Below are 19,266 nucleotides of genomic sequence, written 5' to 3'. Positions count from 1 at the left end.
TGTGGACGAAAAGTTTGAGGTATACAATGAAATGCTTTTCTTGATAAATTGTCTAAAGGAATGACATTTAACGTACCCAGAGATTTTTTTCTTATGCTCATGACACGACCTTACAACTGGTGAGATGATGTTTGGCCTATTCCTTTCCATCTGCTGCCTTTCTTTTAATTTCTTTTCAAATATTTTGCTAAAAGTTCTATCCTTGTTTCTAGACTGCACCGGCTATAGTGTTCCCATTCATTAAATCTTAGGTGAAGGCTAAATAAATTATTTAATTGATCTTGTGGCACAGGAGGATTTGGAAGCTTAAACAGATGTAGTCCAAGCTATGGAGTGAATCTAGTGGTGATGTCACCATCATCGTCACCTGCTAGAAGGCAGAGTGCTGTTCAGTGAATGGAACCTCACTGTCTAGTGATGTTAAACAGCTACAGTGCCTTCAGCTCCATGCTTCAAAGAGGTCTACACCATCATTAGATGTTTAGAAGACTTTAGTAATTATTATGAGAATAAGGACAATCCCATTTGCCTATTGAAGCTATGACTACCTGTTACCTAAAACTATTGTTACAGTAGCTATTGTTACTTTTTCACTTGAATTCCATTTTGATATTATACATCAGTGTTACTGCTCTCCAGCAGAGAGGCCTTATTTCAAGCACTACAACTCACACTGAGGGTATGACACTCCAGTTGGAATGTAGGAAAGGCGAGGGCAATCCTCTTGATAAGCCTGGACTTTTTTCTTCTTAGCAAGTAAGGCGAAAGCCGCGACAGCCTTCCCCTGGGGTTTTCCAAGAAGCAGTAAACAATTCTGGATCTGTGTAGAGGCAACCTTTGGGGCCACGCATCTCGCCTGTCTTTTCCCCGTTGAAGTCCCCACATAAACCAATCACGTCGTTTTTGAAGACAGAGTCCTCCTTTTGGAAATGAAATTAACATTTGAGTACATTTTTCATTGCAGGAAATAAGAAGTGGTGACCATCACAGTCAGAAGTCTGGCAAAATATTATCTACATGGTTTGTGAGCCTTTCATTTTTCTAGTGTTCTGTTCAACATTTGAGGAGTAGTTGTCAGAAACTGCATAAATACAGGAATACCAATGAATTACCGGGAAATATCTACGAATGATAAGTGAATACACTGAATATTACATAACTGGTGTCTAGTACATGCCATAAAAGACAGCAATGGACCGAGTCATGTTTGCCAGCAAACTCCTTTAGGTACCATAGGAACATTAACGACTAGAATAATAATTTCAAAATTCACCAAAACACATCAAAATTTGCTTTCAGACCCACCAAGAAATAGATAGCCTCGTCTGTGATCTTCAAGAATGTTCCGGTTATAAAATATATTGTTAAAACCGCTCCGTCATGAAGAAAGTTTATGTCGAATCTAGGGTCCTTTTTACTGTGGTCTTCACCATTTACCTGCGAGAGAGAGAGAGAGAGAGAGAGAGTCATTAGTATGTTTAATTGTTTAATAGTAAAAAATTATGAAAATTTCAAGTTTACCTTGCACATCATTGTCAATCCTCTCAGTTCACGAAATATTGCCGCCTGTTTGGTAATACGAATTTAAAGACTAAAAATAATAATAATAATAATAAAAATAGCACCGCCTGACACCCTTACAAGGAGGTTCTTTAAGTAGTAGGGAGAAAACACACTATCGTGAAACAAATAAATGGAATGTTTGCATGACTGCAATTACATTTCTTTATTGAACCAGTTGTTACCTCGGCTTGACTTAACCGTGCCGCTGCTATAGTAGATTCACATCAACCATGCATCTGATGTCTAGGCCCGTCCCTTACGACGCTCCTGATTGGCTGTTGATAAGCCAATCACAGGGCTGGAACCTCAGTCTCTCAAGAGAGTTCACATAAGCAGGATGTATGATCCACCTCTCCTGAGGGATACTGGTGAAAGACGCATCCCTCAGGAGAGGTGGAACATACATCCTGTCTATGTGAACTCTCTCGAGAGACTGAGAGTTTCCAGCCCTGTGATTGGCTTATCAACAGTCAATCAGGAGGGTCGTAAGGGACGGGCCTAGACATCAGATGCATGGTTAATGTGAATCTACTATAGTAACAAGAGATTCTTTGGAATGGAAACACTATTGTTAGCTTTACGCTTGTAAAAAGTAATTTTCAGGCATAAGGGCCACAGACAAAGATATAAGTTATAGTAAATGACTCTTGCTTCAGATACAGATGTGCATTTGTTCTACCATAGGAAGGAAACTAAAGGAATAGCAGTAACCATAATCATCTCTAGAATGGAACATTTTTAATAGAAAGATATGAGGCGTCCTTAACATACATGTTGTATTCAGTGCCAAAAATTTTTGGAAAAGATTTTATCTGTCTCTAGCATGTAATCATATTTGCAGGGCTTATTATAAGAAAACCTGCAGTCTGCATCATGTAACTTGTTCTAGTACTTACTCTAAGATCACCTTACTCATGTACTTCATGTAACCTTTTATAGGGGTGGACTTGAGAATAAAGTTGAGTAAACTGCATTAAGTTTGGGATCACTAGGACTAACACTGGAAGGAATAATGAGTCCTCTCTAGTATCTAACTTCCTGTAGGATTTGCTCTGAGAGATTCATGAGTCAACTCCAGCTACTGGGCATCTCTAGGATTTAGTTTGGGGGACCCTTGAACATTCCAATCATGTCTAAGGCTTACTCTAAGATAATCCTTACACATCACCTGAATGTTACCCTATCTTTGACTTACTTTAAGAGAATCCTTGGTCATCTCCAGCATGTAACCATCACTTGGGACCAACACACGAACCTCCCACTGATCATCATGAAGGCGTGCTTCTACGCTGGCAGAGAATCTTTTGTACGGTTTAAAAACAGTTGATTCCCTGGTTAATGGATCTATAGCTAAAACATGCCAGCACTGGTCTGCTTGAAATGAGATTTCCACGCCATCGAATGTACGAATCTGGGAAGAGTAATATCTGTAAGTCTGATTTTACACAACAAACCGAAGCGTTTCCTCAGAGTCCGCATTCAGCAAAAACGGATGAACTCTATTCCAGACACACATAAAGCAAGTACTACGAGTAATACTTACAAGGCCTACTTGACAAAATCAGAAACCCCAAGATAATATAAGGTGTTGATGAAGAGGTTAGGCAGACTCTAATTCCAGATACATTATGTAATGCTACGAGTAATACCTATACTAGGCTTACTTATGAAAATCAGAAACCCTAAGATAATAGACGCTGATAAAGACCTGTGGAAATGAACTCTCCTTTTACCTTATCTCTTGCAACGACGCAAGCTTGTTGTTGTCGACCGTTGAGGAAATTATAAACGATGGTATCTGTAGCTTGAGCTGGTGAAGCGATGAGTTCCAGGATAGATGGCGCCTTGGCGTTGGTGATTATCGAGACCTCGCGAGGTTTCGTGAAGTGGATGGTCCACTTCTGAGTTTCGAGACATCTGTTTTTGAAAGAAAGATGCTTATTTATTGATGCTCGTTGGCAACGTTTCATGTTTATCATCTGCGCGAAGACATTTCCTCATCGAGACCTTGAAAGTCTTTGATAAACAGACTGACGGTTCTTTATTAATACAAAGAAATGGTACCCGAATTACGACCTTTGATGGTCATTATAATGAAAAGATTTCGTTTCTGCTTTCTCATTATGTGGGATATTGAATGAAAAATACCTGACGTCCTGTCACTGCATCACGCAAGATCTCCAAGCTGAAACAGATCCAAGACAAATCATTGTGTGCAACATGAAATGCGAATACATACATTTTTGTAACTAACAAATGTGGAAGGGGAATAACATATGTTGCCAGAAAACTATTTTTATTCTTCCACCATGAGTGCTGGCATGCACGGTATTTATAATCCTCACTTTTTTTAACCCTCACAACCAGACATGTGCTTTCCAGCTTATATGAGCTTTCACATTCTTTCATCAATCGCTGTAGCTTCTCTTCACTGTACCAAATGAACCATGGAATCTTTCAATGTAAATACGATCTAGTTAGCAAATCATTCGAGTATTTGAGGGTACCTGCTACGATCACAAAAAAAAAAAATAAATTTTCATTGAACAAACTTTGTTTTAAATAATTTTCCCGTCAAAATAAAAACCTTTAGGGAGTGGACTAAAGAAATTTCACCAGAAATTTGTATCGAAAGAATTTTTCAAGACAAATACAACAAACACTATTAGTAATGTTTACTGAAACCCACGAACGAGCCAGCGAACCAGAAATACCTGTGCAACTCAAACCGCAAGAACACTTCTGCGAGCAGCTCTATGAACAAGAGCCCGTGCTGGCATAAGGCCAGCTTAATCTCCAACAACAACAAGAACACTTACTTAGCGTAATCAATCTCAACTTGGTTGTCTGCGTTGACTGCCGTGTAATCATACTGGATGTTGGGGAACATCGTACCCCTGATCAGGTCGTATGCGAAGTAAGACAAGTTCTTCATCTCCAAAGGGAATTCCTGTCGTGAGAAACAGCACGAAAAATTAGATTACCAGAATGATTACCAGGCAAATGCATGCCTTGACATTCCAACGATTTTTGAGTTGCCTTTGCATAACAATGGAGAGAATTTTACGGAACATTTTCACTGACGGACAAAAAAATCAAGACTATAGACCGTTATTGAATCTAGTGTCGGGTTGTTGTTTGATGAATCTATTGCTTTCATATACCACATTCTTTGGATATTGTTTGCATTTTTTCACGCATGTACTGACCATCAAGTACATTCCTTTTTCCATCATGTACATTCATTTTTCATAACTGCTAACTAAAGCGTCGGCGTTAATAGTGTAGACGCTGCGACGCCAGTTTTTATAGCCATAAATCAATCCATGATTCCAACTAAAGTTTTCCTGCTTGCCACGTTCACTTTCCCAGAGGATGCTTTAAACGAGCAAAGTTTTTAGTTATAATTACAGTGCTATTGCACCCTTACCGTTACACTAGTCGGTATAATAAGCGAGGACTGAGACGGTAGTCCCCAACTCTGAAGACGTTACGTACCGCCCCACGGTTAAGACTATAGTAGTGCGTAGCACGGACCTAGACCGTGGGTAGTAGTAGTAGCCACGAGAGACGTGACATGGGAAGTCTAAACATGGAACGTAATACCCCTAGACTAATAGAATTTCTGACAGAAACGTGAATTGATAAATACACTGCTTTTTTAATACAACGGGTTTTTCTGATTTTCGAGCTTTGCCGAAAGACTCTTCTCAAAGAAGAGGTGACTACTGAAGCCAGATAAGTTCAAGAAGATGGACAGCAAAGAAGAAATGGATCGATGCGAAGAAACTATAGTAACGACGACAGTGCTTCGGGCAAATGCACGCTGTAGATGAGTCAATCTTTCGTTGATTATTATCATTGACTTTCTCTCTCTCTCTCTCTCTCATCACTTACCTCTATCCAATGAGCTTTGATGTTGATGTGGTCGTAGAGAGGTGATGTTATCACATCAGTGGGCAGATGGGCGGGCCAGGGACCACAATCTTTGGCTAGCAGCTCTCTAACCCGGGTCAGTTGCAGTGGGGTCACCTCGAGCGTACCCTGGGCGGGATAAAGGCGATAAATGGTCAATGCTTAAAAAAAATTAAAAAAAAGAGAGGGGGGGGAGCGAATAAAGGATATTTTTATTTGATGTCAGCGAATTATCTTTACTTCTCTCTCTCTCTCTCTCTCTCTACACACACACACACACACTCAACTGCACGTTTAATGTTGTTTGTCTATCTGTACTTTACATATATATATAAATAAATATATATTGTATACTATATATATATAGATATATATATATTATATATATATATATATATTATATATATATATATATATATATCCAAAACAGCGGTGGCCGCAGCCGGATATCCATCAATGAGGAGAAGGACATAAAGACAATTTATTCCCGACGTTTCGTAATGTCTTCATTACATTTTCAAGGGTTGTACAAAATAGATAGCATAAAATAAATTACAATAAAGCTAAGAATTTGAGATTTAAAAGTTGCATAATGATTACAAACTTAAAATATTAAAAATAATAAATAGACACCTTTAAAAACAAAAAACCTAAACTAAACAGGACAAAAATTATTAAAACAAGTAAAAAAAAAGAAAAAAAATAATAAGAAATATTCAAGTAAAGTAAAACTGGACCAACCTATTCAACGGCAATGCCAAGACTGGAGATAAAAGGAAGAAACTAAGAAAGGTACAGTGTGCCAGCAGAGGTTTGGCTATTCAACAAGGGGACGAGTCGTTTAATCATTAACGATTCTAAGATTGTCAAATCGTTGCTGTTAGAAGCTCGTCCTACAACTGTAAAGTCCTTGTTTTCAATGGAGGTTTTACATATTTTCAAATAAATAAAGATATATGCCACGAAAGAAAAATAAACGAATGAGGCCTTTGCTAGACTGTCCGAGAAAAAATGAGGGACAATCCATCCATGGAATTTCATATATTATGTTGTTGCTTTCTCTGGGGCCATTTTTTATTAACATGCCTTTTAGTGTGTTATTATAGGAAAAAACAAGGTTGACATTAAAAGCTTTTAACAATGATTTAATGGTTTCAAATCCGTTAAAATAAGGTAAACTGAGAATGTTCTTAGAATTTTCTTTCTGCGTGTTACTTACACTATAAAACTTTTTGCGGGCTTTATTATAATAAATGTCTAATATATGTGAAGGATAGCATAAATCTTTCCCTATTTTTCTTATGTATTCAATTTCTTGATCCAAATATTGTGGACTGACAATGCGCAATGCTAGTAAAAACATAGAGGAAAAAATTGATATTTTTATGTTAAGATGGTGGCCTGAGAAGAAATGAACATAAGTTAAGTTGTTGGTCGGTTTCCTATAAATACTGAATTTACATTGAAATGGTTCTCTATGTATCAAAACATCTAAGAAAGGGAGGCAATTGTCTTTTTCTAATTCAAGAGTAAACTTAATCGATGGTACCTGGTTATTTAATTTAGAGAGTAAATCATTTACATCAATACCGACAGGAAGAACAGCTAAACAATCATCAACATAACGATACCACTTTACAGGAATATAAATGATATTAGGTAGGTAGCGTTTTTCAAAGAATTCCATGTACAGGTTTGAGAGTAGTGGTGATTTTAACGGATTTGAAACCATTAAACCATTATTAAAAGCTTTTAATGTCAACCTTGTTTTTTCCTATAATAACACACTAAAAGGCATGTTAATAAAAAATGGCCCCAGAGAAAGCAACAACATAATATATAAAATTCCATGTATGGATTGTCCCTCATTTTATCTCGGACAGTCTAGCAAAGGCCTAGAAGTAAGGCTAAGCCAGCATAAATATTCTGTAAAAACTGGGCAAAAATCCAATGCAATATTCATTCATTTAAGTGAAAACAACCACCGAATAAAGTGGATTGATAGTTCAGTAATTGCAAGGTCAAGAGATGTCTTATCACGAAATCTTTTAGAATCTGCTTTAATACAACTTACTTTTCATTGTAATTTCAATGTTAGTCGTGGCCTTTTTCATTTAGACCCTTGTATCTGTAACATGTTTAAGAATGACCTCAAAGATATAATTACTGACTTAAATAAAAATCAGTTGCCTTAGAGTTATTATTTTTGTTGTAATGTATGTCTGTCATGTATTGTGAATATGGTTTTGTTTACCAAGTTCTGAATAGCTGTCACCTATAATCCTTTAATTGTCTGGACCTTGTATCTGAGATGATTGTCTTAAACCTTTAATTGCACCCATTGTTTATGCTTGTTTGGGAAGGATTTTCATCTTCCAGGTGTGTCGGATTCTAGGTACTAATCTCTTTATAATCCCTATCTGTCAGTTATACGAATCTTCTTGTATTGTCTTTTCCCGTATCTTTGTCAGTCTCTGCTCAGTAAAGGACGTTTAACGTCGAAAGATCTTGCAGATCCTCATTCGTTTATCTTTCCTTCGTAGCATATATCTTTATTTATGGATTTATCACGTTCCTAACTTTCGTGATTCAGTTATACATATTTTCGAATGAATTCTAATATTAGAAAACTCTGGGTTTGCAATTTTGCTCCTGTCCTATAACTTACTCCACGATGTGAATCTATGCGTACCTCCAGAAGCCTCCTGGTGGATCCAATATAAGTTCCTAAATTACATTTAGGACAATTATAGCTATACACACACCCGGAGGACATATAAGGGCACAAACAGCCCTCGAAAATGTAATGAAGACATTATGAAACGTCGGGAATAAATTGACCCTTTTATCAAGTCTTTATGTCCTTCTCCTCATTGATATATATGTATATATAATCATATATATATATTATATATATATAGATATATATATATATATATATATATATATATGTATATATATATACATACACAAACATACAAATGAAATTAGGCACCTCTTCGCATTTTCCTTTACACATGAAATGAATTTCCCTTCGAATTCTCGATTTCGGCGACCCACCTGGACTTCCAAACCTGCGGGAACGTCGCACAGAGGGCCCCTGTCGAGAGACACCTTCAGAGAAGATCGGAAATCCTGGAGGACGTCTTCAGCGGTGAAGAAGGGTGGGAAACCAGGTGTGATCATCTGGATATTTAGGCAAGTCTGTTGGATAATAATAATAATAATAAAATAATAATCATAATAATAATAATATAATGAACAATAAAATAATTAATAATAATAATATTAGCAATAGCAGAAGTAGTTTTAGTAGTATAAGTAGCAGTAGGAATTGTTATTATTGTGGTTGGTAATGGGAGTATCATCTTCAATGTGAACGCGACAAAAAAAAAAAGAAGAAGAAAGAAAATATGATACAAAACATCAAGAAACGTAAGCCAGTCAGTTCATCAGAAGGATCATAACTCACAACAACAACAACTACTACAACAACAACAAAAACAACAACTGCTGTAACGAGAACAACAACAATAATAACGATGATACAATTGTATGATATCCAGTATCAAGAAAGAAAACAAACAATAACCATCATTATAAAGTTATTAATATTTATTGCAAATACAGCAATGACTGATATGGAAACATTGTCGCAAAAGGAATTATTTCTTGTCTTCTATGACAAGACTCATTATAAAAATGACATTACAAAAGTTATTACGAAAATACAACTTTTCACAAATCTGTAACACCAACGACGACTGCTGCTCTACAAGGAAAATTTGTAGAAGTAAGAGGAGGAGGAGGAGGAGGAGGAGGAGGAGGAGGAGGAGGATGAGGGGAGGAGGTGGAGAAACAGTAGCGTAAAGGAGGAGGGGGGGGAGGAGGAGGAAGAAAGAGGAGAGGAAGAGGAGGAGGAGGAGGAGGAGGAGGAGGAGGAAGAGGAGGAGGAGGAGGAGAAGCAGTAGTGTAAAGGAGGAAGGAGGAAACGGAGGAGGAGGTAGTAGGAGAGGAGGAGGAAAGGAGGAAAAGAGTAAGAGGTAGTAGTGGTAGGTAAGGAGGAAAGAGGGAGAAAAAAAGAGATGGATTAGAGGAGGAGAATTTGGAGAGATGGAGGAAATGAGGAGGAGGAGGAGGAGAAGGAGGAAGATAAGTGGTAGAAGTAGGAGGAGAAGGAGGAGGAGGAGGAGGAAGAAGAGGAGGAGGAGGAAGAAGAGGAGGAGGAGGAGGATATAGAAGAGAGGAAAGGGAAAAGAAAAGGAAAATCAACAATATATAAAAAAAAAAAGAGAACTCGGACAGACTACCGTTTCGGCCTCTCCCAGAGAACCTTCAGGGACGTCCTTGATCCAGGCGAACTGGACCTTATTCTCGGCTCGGGAAGAGGACTTCCTCGTGGCCCAGGAGAGGAGTGCCGCGTACTTCTTCTTCTCAGCTCCTTCCAGGTCTATGTCGAGGCTCAGCGTCCTAACGGAGCCTCCTGAGGCTGCGAGGATGAAATTGGGAAGATCAAAGTGAGATAAAGTCAGACTCAGTTAGACTCATTTCGTGATTGCAGGATTAACAGACTGATTGACTGATGGAATGAGTTGCAGACTGGAAGACTGTCACCTTGACACTGAATGACTGATTGACTGGTTGAATGACTGGAAGACTGAATGTTAGATTAAATCATTTACAGTCTGAATGGGTCGTTGAATAACTGAAACTATTTGGGACTGACTCATCAATAGACCAATTGGTCTGTTAATGATTTACTGGATAAATGGGTGAATAATAATAAATGACAGAAATAGTGAATGACTGTATTGAGGGGACTACTTGGGTAACTGAATGACTGACTGATTAGCCTAAGTACCGTAATGTACGAGGTGGTTTCTCAACTGTTGTGGTCTCCACTAAGGGAAGGACACGGGGGTATTCAAATCCTTAAACAGACAGTAACGTTACTAATACTAAAAAATTATGAAATGATTAATTAATTATCATATATTCATGATGTCTACAGCGCATGCTCAGTAGAATCCATGTTTCATACCAGGACACAAGTCATGTAGATTTGGATACGAACCTGGCAGGTCATTCAACGATATTTAACTCATGGAAAGAGGCACAAATTGTAATAATTGTTTTCTATAAACAGCTGTATATATATATTTCTGACACGAAAAAGTAATTCTACTCTCCGTTTGCCTATCGGTTCTATATTTAGATATTTTGCTCTCCGTTTGCCTATCAATTCTATATTTAGAGAAAGACAATTGATGTGTTCATAATTACTCGAAACGGCTTTCCGTTCTGAGCAAAAGGACAAAAAAAAAAAAAAAAACTGTGGAAAAAAAATATACCGAAATATAAATGGCCAACATTCCCTGAAGACATAAATAAACGCACAAGTCAATATACAATATATACACACACACCACACACACACACACACACACACACACATATATATATATATATATATATATATATATATATATATATATATATATATATATATATATATATGATATATATATGTATATATATGTATATATATTGCTACTATCAAAATGCATATATCCTCTTTGTGACTGTATAAAAATGTCATGTAGAATTGTGCAACATTTTTTCAGATTCCTAGATAGCTTAGAGATAGATGATTTAAAATGTGTGTTCAGATTTCGCATAACATAATGTAAAAGAATATATATATGACGTAGAATGTAAAAAGAGAGAGATTTTCTTTGTCCGTTCGAAACTACGAGTTGTTTCTCTATTATGTCAACACTTTGAGATTGGAGGGTCTGCGAGATCCGTTTGCTTTCCTAATTCTGTCAACGCGTTTGATAAGCGAGCTCAAATCTTCATTTATGTTTTGGGAATCTGACATCGTAAGTGATAGGCCTTTACCTCCGTGTCGATCGAGTAGAGTACGTGTCTTTTTTTTAACAGAATCGTCTCATACGTGTATGTCTTTGCCGAGTCCCACGTGGGGATTTCACATTTTGTGAGTAAGATTGCGTAAAATTTCGAAGCTTCTAGAAGCATTATTGTCTCAAAACGTTTTGTCATCTGCCCTGTTCAGTTTCCGTAAGAAGAAGATTTCATTATATCTTAGAACCTCGAGGGGGTCAGATCTCCTTCTCTCTCTCTCTCTCTCTCTCTCTCTCTCTCCCGCGACATCCTTGAGATTATATTAACGTAACGTAAATTGGTCACTCGTAACTTAGAATTTCATATTTGATATTTCTTAGAGTTTGTTTAGTGTTATTTGGTGTTTTTGTGGAATCTGAACAAACATTGTTTCGTAACAGCGCCTGGTTTTTGGTAAAGTGAAACAAGCCTGCAGCAAAGAAAGAAGTTGGTATACCAAGGTAAAGTGTGTTATATTTTTATTAGTTGCCACTAATAACTAATAACGGATAGGTACAGTGGTTTGGTAAAAACTGATGGTTACAATGTTTTGAGTGAAAAAGATTTACACTTTTACACATTGCGAATTTGTGTGTTTTGTGTTTGTTCCATTGTTTGTGCACTTGTTAATTTTCTTATTCAAGTGTGCCTTTTTATTTGATATTTTCATTTGCATTCACAATTTAATTGACTTAGTTATTTTCATTGCTTAATAATTGCACATTTAATTAAATTTAACATTTGTGAATTAATTTGCATTTACTTAGAATTCTTTTCAAGTTTTATTATTGTTTAGCACTTGTGAATTAATTTCTGATTTTCAATTATTGCCTAACACTTTTGAATTTGAATTGAATTAATTTTCTTGAATTTTGTGATAAATTAATTTTGATTTAATTTTGCTTAATTTGATTCAAGAATTAATTAAACTTTACTTTGTTTTCAAGTAACAGTAATTTTCCCTGATATTGTGAATTTCACTGAATTTAATAATAAATTTTTGTATGTAAAATTTTTATAAGTGTTTTAATTTCTAACCAGTATATTTTCATTTGATTATATTGATGATTGGTAGAAACATAGAGTGGTAATTGATTTGCTTTCCTTCAATTTACTTGAAGTGAATTAGAACCAGGGAAGTACTTAGACTTCTGAAATCAGGGAAATACTTAGACTTTTAAAGTTGTTGATGGAGTGATGCCCTTTGATTAATTTAATTACTTACAAGATTACCTCACACCTGTTTTGATGAACTTAGTCTGATTTTCTGCAATACTGGTAAGTTGTTAAGGGATCACTGTTGTCTTTAGAGTATTCAGTCGTTTAATACCTGTTATGAGGGTTCAGGTGTCTGGCTTTTGGTGAGGTAATAATTGATGAATGGTAACCAGATACTTGGCACTTCGTAACAATATATATATATATATATATATATATATATATATATATATATATATATATATACATATATATGTATGTATGTATGTATGTATGTATGTATGTATGTATGTATACATAAACGAATGAAAAACATGACAGAAAAAAATTACATTTATAATGCTCATAAGTAGCATTCACTTGGGTAAAACAGTAAAAGGTAATATAAATGATAAAGGTATTACAAGTCATCGAGATTTTCATTGACTTTTCTATTGCTATTTCTTACCTCGAAGGATCCTCTCTTGAAACTGAGCTATCCTCTGTCCAGTGCTACTCTGCTCCATACCGCCAACCTCCTGCCAAAAGTGGAAATTTAGAAAACACTGTTTTTCTTTATTCTTTTTTTGCTCAAGGTGGTAAACGTCAATGAAGTTGCAGAATATTACTTTCTAATTAGTACTGATAGACTGGCAGATGATATTTTAGTGAAGTCACTGTATTAGTGTGCAATTCCCAATGGGAGTATAAGTATCCTGCTGGATCGTATGAATGAAATGCCAAATAATTTCATGAGCGAGCAGTCGCAAAAAGGTTTTAGATTTAATGAATTTGCAGAAAGTACGAAATGACAGACATTGTATGTAGAAGTTATTGCAATGCAACTGGCAACACAATCAGATCAAACATCCTACTTGCAGATCTGAAGAAGAGGACTGAGAGAACTCAGCATCATCAAATCCGGAGGAAAACTGAGACACTTGGGAAAAATCATAATCATCGGCCCCCTGAGACGTTTGACCCGAGGTCAGGTCATCACTTTCCTGACCTGGGTTCCTTTCTGAATATCCTGTGGAAGAGATTAAGAAAGGTTAGGCATGGTATGCTGTTAAGCTGGCATTATCATCACATGAGATTGTGTTTCATATTTAAACTCCCAAGGGGATATATATATATACATACATATATATATATATATATATATATATATATATATATATATATATATATATATACAATATATACATACATATATAATATATATATATATATATATATATATATATATATATATATATATATATATATAATAAAGGCTTTTTGCCACGAAAGAAAATAATGAAAAAGCGAGATAGCCAAGTACTTTCGGTCCTGTTCAGACCCTTTACTGAGGCAAACTGATTTTACAAAGAACAACATAGTCAAAAGAAGGCTTAATATACAAACTGACACTACCACATTAGCCATAATGGGCGATTGTCACTCTACAGAAAGGAGGAGCCGCCAGAGGCTAGCCAGACCTTGAAGGATGCCCGCAGTAAACAAGTGATTCTTCCAGAAAACAGTACATTTTGAAAAAAAACACGGGATCATATACAATTTACTATCATGAATTTTTACACAAATTTTTCCAACAAAAATGATTATTAATGAAAAGACGAAAGAAAATATAAATATATATATATATTATATATATATTATATATATATATCGAGCAAGAGAAAGAGGGAGAGAGAATATCGAACGAGAGAGAGAGAGAGAGAGAGAGAGAGAGAGAGATAATAACTATATACATGTGGGACTAATTTATTAGTTGTTCATTTATTTTGAGGTCCTTCATAAACATCTTACAAATATATGGGTCCAAATGGTACATTCCCAGACTGAATACATATGTTGCTTTATACGTACACATAAATTTTTACTTGACTGACCAACGTAAAACGAAGGGCAATCCTTACAAGGAATTTTGTAAATGATGTTGTTATTTGTTACGGGACTATTCTTAATTAGCATATCTTTAATGGTATTGTTATAAGAGAACACTACATTAACATTAAACGATTTAAATATTGATTTTATGGTTTCAAATCCACGAAAATAAGGTAAGCTAAGTACATTTTTAGGCATTTCTTTTTCATTAATAGCAACATTATAAAACTTTTTGTGAGCTTTTTGATAACATAAATCAATTAAATGAGGTGGGTAGCAGAGATCGTTTCCTATCTCTTTTATGTATTCTATTTCTTGGTCCAGATATTGTGGACTCGTGATACGCAAAGCGCGTAGGAACATAGAAGAAAAAATTGAAATTTTAATATTAGGATGGTGGCCAGAATAAAAATGTACATATGTTAAATTATTTGTGGTTTTTCTATAAATACTGAATTTGCATTGTATTCAGTTAGAACAGCCCAGACTTCAAATGCACTGTTTATCCATCTGAGTGAAAAATCTCATTGTATTAATTGGGGTGATACCTCGGTAATTGCTAGATCTAATGATTATGTTTCAAGAAATTTAATGGAATCGGCAATTATACAAATCACTAATAAAAACAACCTAAATCTTAGTCTAGGAATGTACCATTTGGACCCATATATTTGTAAGATGTTTATGAAGGACCTCAAAATAAATGAACAACTAATAAATTAGTCCCACATGTATATAGTTATTATTTCTCTCTCTCTCTCTCTCTCTCTCTCTCTCTCTCTCTCTCTCTCTCTCTCTCTCTCTCTGGTTCGATATTCTCTCTCCCTCTTTCTCTCGCTCGATACATATATATTTATATTTTCTTTCGTCTTTTCATTAATAATAATTTTTGTTGGGAAAATTTGTGTAAAAATTCATGATATTAAATTGTATATGCTCCCGTGTTTTTTTTTTCAAAATGTACTGTTTTCTGGAAGAATCACTTGTTTACTGCGGGTATCCTTCAAGGTGTGGCTAACCTCTGGCGGCTCCTCCTTTCTGTAGAGTGAAAATCGCCCTTATGGCTAATCTGGTAGTGTCAGTTTGTATATTAAGCCTTCTTTTGACTATGTTGTTCTTTGTAAAATCAGTTTGCCTCAGTAAAGGGTCCGAACAGGACCGAAAGTACTTGGCTATCTCGCTTTTTCATTTTTTCCCTTCGTGGCAAAAAACCTTTATTTATACATAGCATCACGTTTTATATACTTCGTGATCAAGTTATTATATATATATATATATATATATATATATATATATATATATCATATATATATATATATATATATATATATATATATATATATATATATAATATATATATATAGATATATATATATATATATAATGTATATATATATATATATATATATATATATATATATATATATATATATATATATATATATATATATATATATATATATATATATATATATATATATATATATACACATATATAAATGCTGCTACATGGAAGTTTAACAATTTATAAGGATCACTTGTGTACTCTTTCAAATTTTCTAATTTACATATCATTAATTAGAAAGTTCCCTTAAAGGATAATCATTTACCACATTGTCTTTCAAAAATGTTCAAAGCATTTGATCATGTTTTATAAAAAAATTGAAAATCAGAAAGTTTTAAAATGAGACAAGAGATAAGCACTGACCATAGCTAAATGAGAATGAGGCAGACTTAGTTGTTGAGGTCTGAACATCATGTACAACACGATACTCAAACGAATCCATCGATGGATAAAAGAGGCTGAATCCGCCAGAACTGAAAAGCAAATGAAGGAAGACATTCCAACAGCTGATGTTTAGAGGAACACGGCCGCTAAGCTGACAAAAAAGCCGAAATTTACTGACTTTAGTCAGGCAGTCTGTCGGAGAAACGAGGTGGGATGTCCAGCTAACATTATCTAACCCAATCTGCTGATTAATGGACAATAGAAGTAACACACTTGAAACAAATTATTTTGCTAAATGCAAGTGGACGTTTCGGAGACTCAAGGCCCAACTTTGGTTAGCACCGTTTGGTGTAACTTTGTGGCTAATCGGACGTCTGAATTCTCTGAGAACGTTACAGCTGTAATAGATTCACATCAACCGTGCATGTGATATCTAGGCCAGTCCCTTACGACGCTCCTGATTGGCTGTTGATAAGCCAATCACAGGGCTGGAAAATCTCAGTCTCTCGAGACAGTTCACATAGGCAGGATGTATGATCCACCTCTCTTGAGGGATACGTCTTTCAAACGTATACATACACCCTGTCCGTGTGAACTCTCTCGAGAGACTGAGAGTTTCCAGCCCTGTGGTTGGCTTATCAACAGCCAATCAGGAGCGTCGCAAGGGACGGGCCTAGACATCAGATGCACGGTTAATGTGAATCTACTATAGTAAGTCTTTGCTGAGTTGGGCTCGACTGGGATAGAGCAAGGCATGAGGGCGAATGGGGTGCCACTGACGAAAGTAAAGAACATTTATTATTTATTACAAAATAAGGGAAAACTCACCTTGAAGTACACATGTCAGTATAAGACCTTTGTTTTCTAATCATAGGAGTAAACATTGTGTGACGTCACGGGCTCTACGTTACATAGTAGTTTATTTGATATCGAGATGTGAAACTATCTTGATGCTATACCACTCAATTAAAATCTATTTGTAAGATGGATGACTGTTGCAACTTTTCGACAAAATACTAGACTATTCCAGAGTAACCGAGTACGTTATCAATTTGCATTGAAGTCAATAATACACCATCAATGTAATTTTGTCACCTAATACTCTGCTGGTTGAATTACTGTTTTGTAGAAATTTATTTACTAAATTTAAACTTGCTCAGGCGAAAACTGCAACGCTTAGCAGATGAGATCACTGATAAAGATAATATGAATTGGCCCTTCCATCAGCCCTCGAAATGTAAAATAAGAAATGACAATAATTAACCCACCTGAAAAGAGCTTTTAAACTGAAGGGGACCTCTATATCACCTTCCCATTCTGCCTCCAACTTTGTACCCAGCCAAGAGGGAAGGATCTGAGATTTATGCTAGAAAGAAAAATATACAATAACCTTTTAATCATCTGACCATTTTACAGCAAACATTGATTCATTATTAGCCGTTTAGATCACGTTATAATAACTAATGTCAAGTAGCTGTCATGAAACATTACTAAAAAATAATTGTTGGTTTTCAAAAGTTTTACTCTTACTCACACTGTGTTGGCAGTCATCATATTTCCTGAGGTTTTTGGTTTTCTCTTCTTTATAATGAATCGGAGTTGGGAAAGCGCCGTACTGAACGGTGGAGTGATGATTGTGACCCTGAACAACTGTGACCTAAGGTCATCAAAAATATCTCATTAATAATGAAAATCTGCTCTAAGATTATCAGTAATAAGCTCATTTGCTTTAAGGCAGTAGAAAATGAAGATTGCAGTTTTCAAATGAGATCAAAATTACTTTAATTTTAATTTCACTATACAGAATTGTTATGACTGGTACCTGACACCAACCTTGAAAGACATTCAAAAATGAGAAGCAAACTGGTTATTCGTAAGTATAGGTTACAAATATCAGCCAAATAAAAGGAAGATTGATTTCACAACCCTCATGAAGAACAATTCTCGCAAGGAATCGTCACCAGCGACTCCTTTTCACTGACCTTGCTTTCTGACAGAGACGAAAACTTGAACTGCACGTTTTTCTGTCGCCTGAGTTCGCCGTAGAAGGAGATCTGGAGGGGCAGGTGGGCCGACGCCAGATTTTCAGATCTCGTCCCGACGGCGAACTTTGTCGACCACGGGACCAGCGATTTCATCTCCACCTTCTGACTCTGACTTATGCTGATGAATGCAAATAAGAGTTTGGGTCTCTTTTTCTTGATTGCAGATTGAATGGTGAGTATGGAAATAACTAAGTAAATAAAGAGTCAAGGAATGTAAGGTGTATGAATGGTTTTTCGCTTTCCTTTTTCAAGTTTTATGTAAAAGAAAACTATTGTGACGGCTTTGTCTGTCCGTCCGCCGTCAGATCTTAAAACCACGGAGGCTAGAGGGCTGCAAATTGGTATGTTGACCATCATCCAGCCTCCAATCAGCAAACATACCAAATTGCAGCCCTTTAGCCTCAGTAGTTTTGATTTTATTTAAGGTTAAGGAAGCGCTATAGATACCAGTAACATAGGCCAGTGCCGGACCTTGGCTGAGTTTCATGGGCCGCTGCTATGAGTTTTATGGGCCGTGGCTGAGGCCACTACCGGACAAAGAAGTCGATTGCGCTGAAGAAACTTTTTTTTTTTTTTTTTTTTTTATTCGCTGATGAACTCCAGTACAGAATGCTATCCTGGCCGGGGGGTTGTTTTTGAATAACCAAAAACCGGCCACTTAGATGATATTATGGCTTGGAAATGATTCAGAACATGATAAAATAATGATTGATTGATTGCATGAATAATATTTTACTTGTATCTACGGAGATGGGATTAAAAAGGTGAAACACAAAAATGGATGATTCAAAATATGCACAAAATGTTAGTTTGTTTTGAATTCTGACTTTAGGAGCAAAAGTGCATAAAATTATGACTAAAACTATGAAACTATAATTAATGATTGAAGGTATGGGCAGTTATTTAAAGTGAAATAATGAGCAAGGAAGACACCTTGCCCCTTCTCTTTTCTCTTCACTTGTTAGCGTCCTCTTTTTCACTTTCCTGTTACTGCTATTTCGTGCCCTGATCTGTTAAGAT

General features: G+C 35.8%; 1 protein-coding gene across 1 annotated transcript in view; it reads right to left on the bottom strand.

The window, feature by feature from the left end:
• The window catches only part of LOC135218725 (hemolymph clottable protein-like), a 40,301-nt gene that overhangs the window by 1,327 nt on the left and 19,708 nt on the right, over positions 1–19,266 (bottom strand). Inside the window, 15 exon segments of the mRNA XM_064255174.1 lie at positions 673–772; positions 774–920; positions 1,306–1,437; positions 2,759–2,974; positions 3,297–3,480; positions 4,383–4,513; positions 5,461–5,607; positions 8,539–8,682; positions 9,789–9,967; positions 13,049–13,118; positions 13,455–13,609; positions 16,181–16,290; positions 17,470–17,567; positions 17,736–17,858; positions 18,184–18,364. Coding sequence (XP_064111244.1) covers positions 673–772; positions 774–920; positions 1,306–1,437; positions 2,759–2,974; positions 3,297–3,480; positions 4,383–4,513; positions 5,461–5,607; positions 8,539–8,682; positions 9,789–9,967; positions 13,049–13,118; positions 13,455–13,609; positions 16,181–16,290; positions 17,470–17,567; positions 17,736–17,858; positions 18,184–18,364 — 2,117 coding nt within the window.

The sequence above is a fragment of the Macrobrachium nipponense genome, chromosome 1 (assembly GCF_015104395.2).
Source record: "Macrobrachium nipponense isolate FS-2020 chromosome 1, ASM1510439v2, whole genome shotgun sequence".
NCBI lineage: Eukaryota > Metazoa > Arthropoda > Malacostraca > Decapoda > Palaemonidae > Macrobrachium > Macrobrachium nipponense.
The sequence above is the reverse complement of the archived record's forward strand: the minus strand, read 5'-3'. Positions and strand labels throughout refer to the sequence as shown.